General features: G+C 39.7%; 1 protein-coding gene across 1 annotated transcript; it reads left to right on the forward strand.

The window, feature by feature from the left end:
* The first annotated feature begins 4388 nt into the window (after window positions 1-4388).
* On the forward strand, window positions 4389-5339 carry LOC124967928 (olfactory receptor 7G2-like). The gene has a single exon (XM_047530360.1). The coding sequence runs from the start codon at window positions 4389-4391 to the stop codon at window positions 5337-5339; it is 951 nt and encodes a 316-aa protein (XP_047386316.1).
* The last annotated feature ends 5219 nt before the right edge of the window (window positions 5340-10558 follow it).

The raw sequence follows: 10558 nt of genomic DNA on the forward strand, positions 1-10558 counted from the left end.
CACTTCAAATCATAAGCATAGACTCTACAGTCTTAGGATATTCTGTAGCCATAGCAGTATTACACTCAAACATTATTGCAGTCCCCCTAAATAAATTAAAAAAATAAAAAGAATTTAACCCTAAGAAAAGTCTACTAAGATATTTTTGCATGCCACATCTAATTTCTCCAATAAAAATTAAACCTAATCCACCATAAACATGACACTTTTGAAGAAAATCCTACAAGCCCTAGAACAATAACTATACTTAATGAAAATGTAGCGTTTACATTATTTGTACATGCAATTGAACCGTGACTAGTGACATGAAAATCATCTTTGTTATTCAACTACACAAACTAGAATGACCAACATCTGCAAAATCCACACTTTATAATGGGAGTAATTTAGAGCTCACTCATTGACCTTCCATTCCTCTCCCATACCTGAGTAGGGGAGACTTTATATCCCCCTAATCATCCAAGTCTTTACCAGAGTTTTCCTACTTATACACTATACATCAGACTCAGTAACAGCATTTTCTTCTGTTACACACCCTTGTTGAGAGGGTAACCACAGACGACTCATGTGTTTCCTGTGTGTGAAGGGTGCTTCTGTCTTCTTTATCTGCTTATTCCTCCACGTAGGCACAGGTCTTTACTGTGGATCCTATACCTTTACTGAAACATGAAATATTATTCTATCCCTCTTTGCTGTCAAAGCAGCAACATTCATAGACTGTATCTTGGCACGAGGAAGAATATCCCTCTAAGGACTCTAGCAATCAGATATCTCTCAGTCATCCCCTATGTCAGCACTAATCAACTAGAATGAATTTGAGGTGGATTTTCAGTTGACAAAATGACTCTGACACCATTTTTTGGTTCATTCATTTGTTTAATTATTTATTTATTTATTTTATTTTTTTACAGACTGCATTTTGATTCATTGAACACAAATGGGGTACATCATTACATTTCTATGGTTCTGCATGATGTAGATCATACCATTCGTGTATGAATGTACATAGGGTAATGATGTCTTTCTCATTCTATAATTTTTCATATGCTCCCTCCCTTCATTTCCTTTCACCTAATTTAAAGTCCTTCCATTCTCTTCTCACTCCACAACCCCCACCCCCATTACATATCATCATCCATTTATCAGGGAAAACATTTGGCCATTGGTTTTTGGGGATTGTCTTATTTCGCTTAGCATGATATTCTCTAACTGCATCCATTTACCAGCAAATGCCATAATATTCTTCTTTAAGCTGAATAATATTCCATTGTGTATATTTACCACAGTTTCTTTATCCACTCTTGTTGAAGGGCATCTAGTTGGTTTTACAATCTAGCTATTGTCTGACATGATATTTGCATTTTACTTTAACTTCCCAATCATCCTAACAGCCCTTGTCATAGTTCACCTGCTATTTCTACACAGTGCAGGGATTTACACTCCATCAGGACTACCCCAGTCTCAGGTAAATTCCCTTTCACCCTTACTACACAATCCAAGATAGTTGAGGATTATTATTCCTTTTTAGACTCTTAATCACTTTAGAACTATTCCACCATGAGTTCCCAGGAGTCTGAGACAACTACGTCCATGCCACATCCCCTGTGGAATTATAGGCCACATGGTACGGTTTCCTCAACCAAGTTGCAGACTTAAGGAGCTTAGCAAATTCAAGCTCATTTCCTCAGCCATGAATCATGGTCACCTCACAGAGCAAGAAGAGGGCATTGCCATCCCAGTTCCCTGCCAAGCCTCTTGTATTGAGCAGATATTTTAGTTCCCTCAAATCCAACAACTGAGGCTGACTTTGCCTCACACTCCTTCTGCCTCAGTCTGTGCTGGTGTGCTTTGCGCAGGGTTCACTTTTGCCCTGTCAATCTTCCTAGTCCTGCAGATCTACAGGCTGCTGGACACTAAATTTAGGAGGTTATGTCATTATCATCCTAGGATTCAGTTTAGGACATTAATACATTACTCCTTTTCTTTTCTTTTCTTTCTTTAATCACCTTGCATAGTCTATCTTTTCTCTCATTCTTATGTTTTGACAGAAAATAATTACAATCCATCAGCCCATAATTTTGATTTAATCTTTAGGAAGTAATGGTGGAGTGTGTCTCATCAAAGTAGCAGATGCAGGACTGGGGGCATCTCAGGGGCATGGCATGCGCAGAGATGCAGCTGCACCTCCATAGCCTGCTGATTTTAGGTCTTTAGGACCTGTGCCAAGGAGTGGGACAGCTGGGACTTATGGTGGTTCCACTTCTCGTGCTATGAGGAACTTCCATACTGTGTGCAAGTAGGATTGCACTGATTTGCTCCCACCAACAATATGTGAGTATATTTTTCCCTCAAGTCCTCACCCACACTTAAGAATTATTTATGTTTTGGGGAATTGCCCTTCTGCCTGGAATGCGATGAAATCTCCAAGTAGGTTTCATCTGCATTTCTCTAACTGATAACACTATTGAACCTTTTTTCATATACTTCTTGGTTCTATGAATTTCTTCCTTTGTTTAGTTATTTCCCCCCCTTATTAATTGGATTCTTTGATTTTTCCCCTGTTATGTTTTTGTTCTTTTTATGTGTTGTATATTAATGTCTCAACTGGGTTGCAAAAACCTTCTCCCATGCCTTAGACTCTCTCTTCAAGCTCTTGTTTGTTTTCTCTGTTGAGGCAAGTTCTTTCTATCACTAGATTTTGAAACATTTTTAACACAAGTGGATGCTGTGTCTATAAACTATATGGATAAACTCAGGAAATGTCAAAGCCCTTAACTATAAGAGGTTCTAAAATGAGCACAAATGTTCTGAGTGTGTGGGACATATCTGCACTGAACTACCCTTTGATGACTTTATACCTAAATTAAGACTCTAATTAAACATGAAGGACTATGATTCCAACTCAAAATTTCTCCAATTGTGAAGAAAATTATTGAAACTATTGCAACAATTTTTTAAAAGTACTTATATAATTATAATCAGAAATTTGTTGCCCTTCCACTATTTTTGTCAATCAACATTGGTTAAGATCAATACAATCATTAGAATCAATATGCTGGGATTCATTATGTTCTCTACAAGCATAAAAAACAAATACTAAGATTCATTAAATATCAATGTGACATATGTAAAAACACTCTTGAATGTTTGTATTTTCACCATATCTTAGCGAATATAATTACATTCTTTTTTGGGCTGTGAAGGTCCTGGGATTTGAACTCAGGAGCACTTGACCAATGAGTCACATTCCCAGTGCTATTTTGCATTATTTATTTAGAGGCAGGGTCGCATTGAGTTGCTTAGTGCCTCGCCATTGCTGAGACTGGGTTTGAACTCATGATCCTTCTGACTCAGTCTCCCCGGCCACTGGGATTGCAGGCGTGCACCACCTTATCCAGCTCCAATTACATTATTTTTGACCATACAGCTAACGCATATGATTACATCTACAATAGGAATCAGTGTTCCTGATATTAGTAATTATGTGGAATTTTTGTTTATAATTTAAAAGGAATACTGGAAATTATTGAGTGTGGACAGCCAGGTGCATAAAATGGAGATGAGCAGGAAAAAAAAATGTGGACAACTGAATTGGGTACATGTGTTCTCCAGGGTCAGGAAATCAAAATCCAAATTCCTGTTTTCTATACTCATGATCTTTAAATATATGCCCTCCTGGGATCTGAATGATTGTAAAATAACTGGACTAATGAGCAGCTTTGGATATTGAACCCCAGGGAAAGAGAGAGCATAGGAGTCAGTTTGTGACCACCTCACTCAGCAGCCCTGGTCCATGAGGACACAACACCTGGGCCTCTTCCCAGTGATGATTCCTCATGAACAGGAGCCTATTGACTCAGTTACTTTCTCTGTGTTTCTGAGGACCAATCTTCTCTCTTTAGTATCTGGGTGAGATGCTGAAACCATTCCCCTTGAAGCCCTCCAGGTAACACTGAAGAAATGCTTTGGACTTGAGGGCAAGTATGTAAGTAGAATTTCATCCTTGGAAGCAGTGAGGGGAATAAGGAACAAGGGAGGGAGGGACGGGTTCCAGTGCCTCTCCAGTAAACGGTCTGCAAGAAGTTCCCATTCTGTGTGAAATTCATCTTGAACTCTGGACAGTGATGGTGATGTTAGAAAATATTCTGAAATTTACTTGACTACTTGTATAGATGCTGAGGAGGTCTCTTTGTGAGTGTACTAGTTGGTAGGACTGCCATAACCAAGTAACCAAGATAGGGGGTCATAAAAGCAGAACTTCATTTTCTCACAGATCTGAAGTCTAGGAATCATAAGACCACAGTGTCTGCAAGTGTGGATTTAAAGACTGCCTCTGCCTCTATCCATACATTTTCTATTCACCCAGCACTTCCCTCAGATTCCTCAACATGGCAACTAGAAACCACACAGCTGTTTCAGAATTCCTCCTGTTGGGACTGACAGAGGACCCAGCACTGCAGCCCCTCATCTTCAGCCTGTTCCTGTCCATGTACCTGGTCACAGTGCTTGGGAACCTGCTCATCATCTTGGTCATCAGCTCTGACCCCCACCTCCACACCCCCATGTACTTCTTCCTCTCCAACCTGTCCTTCACTGACATCTGTTTTAGCACAACCACCATCCCCAAGATGCTGGCCAACATCCAAGCACAGGATCAGAGCATCACCTACACAGGCTGCCTCTCCCAGGTCTGTTCTGTCTTGATTTTTGGTGGTTTAGAAAATTGTCTTCTTGCAGCAATGGCCTATGACTGCTATGTGGCCATTTGTCACCCCCTGAGGTACATGGTCATCATGAACCCCATCTTCTGCATCCTCCTGGTTCTACTCTCCCTGCTCATTAGTGTTGTGCATGCCCTCCTCCACACTCTGATGGTACTGCACCTGTCCTTCTGCACAGACCTGGAGATCCCCCAATTCTTCTGTGAACTTGCTCAGGTCTTCAAACTGGCCTGTTCTGACACCCTTGTCAACAACATCCTGGTATATTTGGTGATTGGTCTGCTTGCTGTTGCTGCCATCTCTGGGATCATTTTCTCTTATTCTCACATAATGTCCTCTGTCTTGAGAATGCCCTCATCAGAAGGGAAGCATAAAGTCTTTTCCACCTGTGGGTCTCACCTGTCCGTTGTTTCCTTGTTCTACGGGACAGGATTTGGGGTGTACATTAACTCTGCAGTGACTGACTCCCCCAGGAATTCTGCTGTGGCTTCAGTGATGTACACTGTGGTCCCACAAATGCTCAACCCCTTTATCTACAGCCTGAGGAACAGGGACATGAAGGAGGCCTTGAGGAAGCTCATAGGAAGGAGATCTTCTCCTGTAGCATGTATGATTTGATTTGGATTTGGGCTTCCACATCTGTTGAGTCACAGCGACAGGACTCCTGGTTCACCAGAATACCTTATTTTTCCATCACTACATTTTTCTTAAAGAATGAGACAAAATAATGGCCATGTGCATTTTAAATTAGCGTGAAGCCTGAGTATTACTTTTATTCAACTTGAGATAGTTGACATATAATTTAAGTTCTTTAAAGTTTTCTTTGTTTGGGTTTCAGAGAAGTAGAAACTGAAGGAGCCTTCCTAGCTTTAGCAGACTGTGATGTGGTGTACTCTTAGAGAGTCAAGTTCAGGACAAGGATACTGAAGGATGTGGAAACAACAACCCCCAGGGAGAAAGGAGGACAGTGACCTCTGAACTTTGACAATTTCCTCTTGTGCAACCGTTTTCCTGACTGCCCAATTGACACATTCTGCTATAATTCAGTCTCTGATGATGAAGTCACACTGAATATTTTGCTCTGATGAACTCTCACTAAACCCTATAAAATCAGACCAGTTTCCTGGAAACTTGCCATTCCCGGGTGAATAAAGAAAGCCTCTCTGATCTGTTAAGGTCTGTCCCTGTTTCCATGATTTTGCTCAGAGACTCTCTTCATCCTGATTCCACATAAGGGCACACATGCCCCTCCCACAGGAGGGCTTTCTGTGAGGCACAGAGACTGAATTTTCATCATCAATTAACCAGGGAAGTGAGGGTGTTCCTGGAAAGCTGTGTCCTTATTCGGTCAAATTACCACCCAGCATGCACAGTCTCATTAATCATAAAATTTACACAATTAGATTATCTGAGAGACTTCAGATAATTTGGAAATATTGGGAATTTTATCTGTGAAGATGCCCTCAGTTCTCCAAGGAAAGAAAAATCTAATTCTAGTGCAGCAAGTCAGTAAAGAGAATCCTTGTTCATTACAGTGACTTCAGAACTAAGTGTGCAGTTTCAAGTTTTGGGGCTGGCTTCACTGAGCCCTGCATGGGGTGACCTCCTCTGAAGCCAGAATTGGGGACAGGTACTTAGTGTAGAAATAGGGGATTTGGTCAAATCCAGGAAATGGAGGTCATGAAAGTCATCTGCCTCTGGAAGTTGGAGACTGCCCCTGGGAGAGTGGAAAATCAAGGACCTGCAGAGCCCATTGATTACCAAATTTACCTGCCCTTGTCAGGGATATAGGCAAGCAGATGCTAATTAATGCCCCCTGGGCCCTTACCTGCCTGAATCACCTTGGCCTTCCCCCTGCCCCATCTGCTTCTCACTTTTTACATCTCACCTGCAAAACCAGGCCTAGTCATGTAGGCAGGAAGGAAAGATAAGGGGGGAGAGAACTGGAGAACAAAAGCGACCTTAACCTATAAAAGATGTAGGGTGCACTCACTTCTGGGGACTTTAGAACATCAGCCATGGCCCCCTTCTCCCTCCTGGGAGAGGTCTGTTTTATTATCTTTAAATAAAACCTGCTTAATATGCTTGTCTTGGCATGCTTCTCTAGTGTTCAGTCTTCAACATTAGAAGGAAAAAACTGGTCACCGTTAAACGACAGTGTCAGATTTGGAGGTCCCACTGAGATTTGTGCCTAGGTAAGTGAACTTCTCTCTCCACGCACCCACATCTGTTTGAGGTGCATCTTTCTGTCTCTGTATTTTTGGAGGGTAAAATGGGCACCTGTTGGCTACTTAAACGCAACCACCATTCTTCAAGACTCAGGTGAGAGGTTCCTGGCCCAGGCAGTTTCCAAGCACCTGCTCTGTGCAGACCAGGCATGTTGGACTGTGCCAAAGCCGTTTCCTACTTTTCTGTCCAGGCCTGGAGCACAATTGCTGTCAGTACACAGTGTCCCTAGTCCTGATCTACCCAGGATGCATGGAGGTGGAGGAAGGGTTGGAACAACTGCAGGGTTCTCTGTCCCAGGCTACTCTCAGGTGGACCCCAAAAGTTCCTTCTCCAGAATTCCCCTCCCTACCACCCTAAGGATTAACCAGGGTGGTTGGTAGATGAATGGCACTGAGGGAAAGCGCCAATTACCTTTGCCTCCATATGGGCTGCACAACACTCCTGCACATCCACTTCCTCCTGGATGCTCTCCTTCCCTTGCTGGTCAGACACTAGGAATTCAAACTGTAGGATTAAGACCTGGGATGATTAGCATGAAAATGCCCATGTTTCCTTTGTTCGCATAGTCTATCTAGAGTCTCCCCATTACTGTTCCTGTGCTTAAATGTGCTTACTGTGTTCTCTTTAAGCTGCAAGAGGGAGGCATTTAAAATCAACCTAGGACTAAGAACCAAGAGATGTCCCCTCACCCTCAGGAGATTCCTTTAGTCTACAGGGCAAAAAGATAGGCAAAAGGCACACTTTTTACTTTTGACATCGTTTTCTTCATAGTTAGGAGTTTATAGTGGCAGGGAGGAAAGAAGTAAGGCCCTTAAGTCTGAATCCTCCCAGGGTCTGTAGCACAGTGCAAACTAGGACCCTAACACTTTGCCTAAGAAGGCCAGAAATAACTTTGGCAAAGCCAGGTAGTGAGAGACAGGTTTTTCTGGACTGTAAGAAATCTCATTTAGGGAAATGTCCCTAATACTTCTAAATCAGAAGGGAGCTTCTCTCTCAACAGTATTGCCAGGTTCACCACTAGCCTGCATACTGCTAAACTGCAAATGATCAAGAACAGTGACTTTCATATATTACCATGCTTGACATCAATAATCTGTACCGTGAGAGGAGAAAGCCTTGAGGAATCACCTACTAAAGGAGGAAAATCAAGGGACCCTCCCAACTTAAGATAGACAAAAATAAATTTAGGGAGGATTTTGGAGGATCCTAATAAATATTGAGATGTTTCAAAACTTACTTCACCTGGAAAATTATGCTATTAGCCATCTAGAGCACTGGCAGTTCCCAGAAACCATCCTAACCAGGATTCCAATAATGAGTAGGATGCCTAAAAATCTATTATGAGGCCTTCAGGAAAGTCCTGCTATTTTCATGGAGAGACTTAGGAAGGTAATAAGAAAACACACCACCCTGAATCCTGAATCCATAGAGGGCCACCTACTTTTAAAGTATAAATTTATCATTCAGCCAGCCCCAAACATTTAGAGGAAATTACAACAATTGGCATGAGGGCCTGATCAGATCTTCTCCAGCTTGCATCTTCCATTTTTAATAGAGATCAAAAAGAAAGAAAAGGGAGCATAAAGACAAAAAAAAGGGGGCTTATTAAAGATCATTCAAATTGATAGAAACTTTTAATGCCTTGCAACAGCCCATGCAATTCACCCATTTTAGGAGGTAGAAAGCAAAGTGCCTAGTCCAAAACCTTAGAATAATTAAGCAGTAATTACCCCACCCTGTAGTTCTTACTCTGTTATCTGAAATTCCAGATGCTACTTGTTTTACTAAGTTAGATTTAAAAGATGGCTTTTCGTATACAGTACACTCTGAATAGCAATTTCTGTTTGCCTTTGAGGAACCAGATAATGTATCTCAACTAACCTAGACAGTGTTGCCTCAGGATCTAGAGATGGCCCTCACCTGTCCAGACAAACACTAGCTAAGGACTTAACAAAATTCAGAGATTTCCGTTTCTGCTAAAACCTGTTAGCTCCTTCCAGATCTCAGTTAAGGCTTACATTGAAATGTAAATAGAGGAAGCCTAAAGGCTCAGGAGGAGACCAGTCTCAAACCCAAGACAAGAAAAGTAAAAAGAGTCTTACCTGAACTCCAGCAAAAGTAAATTTTATGGTACTTTACTAATTAACGGCCGTATCATTTTTCCAGGACTCTTTTTTTTTTTTTTTGAATTCTATATTTTTTTTGAGCTCATGACTTTTTTGATCAGTTCTATTTTTTATTCAACTAGAGTTTTTAAACATCTTTTACATTGCAATGGAGAGTCACCTGTAAAGTTACAAGGTCTTTGATTTTGTGTTATTTGTATGTCGTGCTATCTGACGTCATGTTCTGTCTGTATGAAAATTGAGCACTTCTAAAATTAAAATTAAAAAAATGGATCCAGATACTTTTAATTCATGTGATTTATAAAGGTTAAATTTAAATTGGATGAACTAATAAAAGTAAAACATCTTTAAAAATAATTCACAAATCTCTAGGTAGTCAAACTAATAAAATGTTGATGTTAATAAAAAGTCTAATATCAATTGTTTCTAGGACTTTTCTTCAACAGGAAAGAGATGGCAAATACTGTTCAGGACACTTGTCTGATATCTTAGTTTTTAAAAAAATAAGTGAATTAGAGTTACCATGTATGAGATTACTCAAATGTGTTTGTAGGGACATCTGATTAAATTACAAAGTTAAAATGCTAATCGTTATATAACATCGAGTACTCTTAACTCCTTAAATTCCATGGGGTAAAAAACATTATTGGTGTTTTCATAGGTTGGTAAATAAAAAGGGTTTAAAATTGCTTTGTGTCATCACTAAACTAAAAGCAAGGTTACTAAGAGTTATGTCCTAACAGATACGATTCTATATACAAAGGGTTCCAAATGTTTCAACTGCGTTTCAACTATGGTACTATAAATAACAAAATATTTAATCTATTAAAATGGAGTAATTTATCTAAGTTCAGTAATTTCTTAAGAGTTGTTTCAGAATGTGAACAAAAAGGGGTCAACACAGGAAAGAGAAAATAAATGGTTCTAGATATGGAAATATATTTAGTGAAGAACAAAATCTGGGGAAGAAAGTGTTTATGTAATGAAATACATGAGCATCTAAGTAAGTGCTAAGAAAGTCTATGTAAGTAAAGGGCAAATTTCAACAAGTTTGCATGTAACTAAGTTGGTTATATGTATGTGAGACAATCAGTTAAAGCTATTTAAGGTTTTTCCTAAGGTCAAATACTACTGTACTGATATAAACCAAAGTTTAATCTATATGTTAAAATGACAAGGATTTCTTAGAAACACTAATTTACTCTTAACTTTGTGTCTATTAAGTTTTATTCTTTAGAACAAATAGTCTTAAAAATTGGGGTTTATACAATTATGGTTAATTAACTGTTAGAATATTGTACTATGTTACAGAGTCTAAATTTTTCTTTAAAAAAAACTAAATTTGGTAATATAAAAGTGTCAAGGTAATTGTAAAATGGTCACTCTTTGTATATTAAATGTGTTCATATTTTCCAGGTATACAAGTTTTTAAAGCAGGAAATTTATCAAGCTGCTATTCTCCAAACTATACTTATCTGTAAT

This window comes from Sciurus carolinensis, chromosome 17, assembly GCF_902686445.1.
Source record: "Sciurus carolinensis chromosome 17, mSciCar1.2, whole genome shotgun sequence".
Taxonomy (NCBI): Eukaryota; Metazoa; Chordata; class Mammalia; order Rodentia; family Sciuridae; genus Sciurus; species Sciurus carolinensis.

Excerpts from the sequence above, each read along its gene's own strand:
- LOC124967928 (XM_047530360.1), top strand. The coding sequence starts at position 4,389 with ATGGCAACTAGAAACCACACAGCTGTTTCAGAATTCCTCCTGTTGGGA.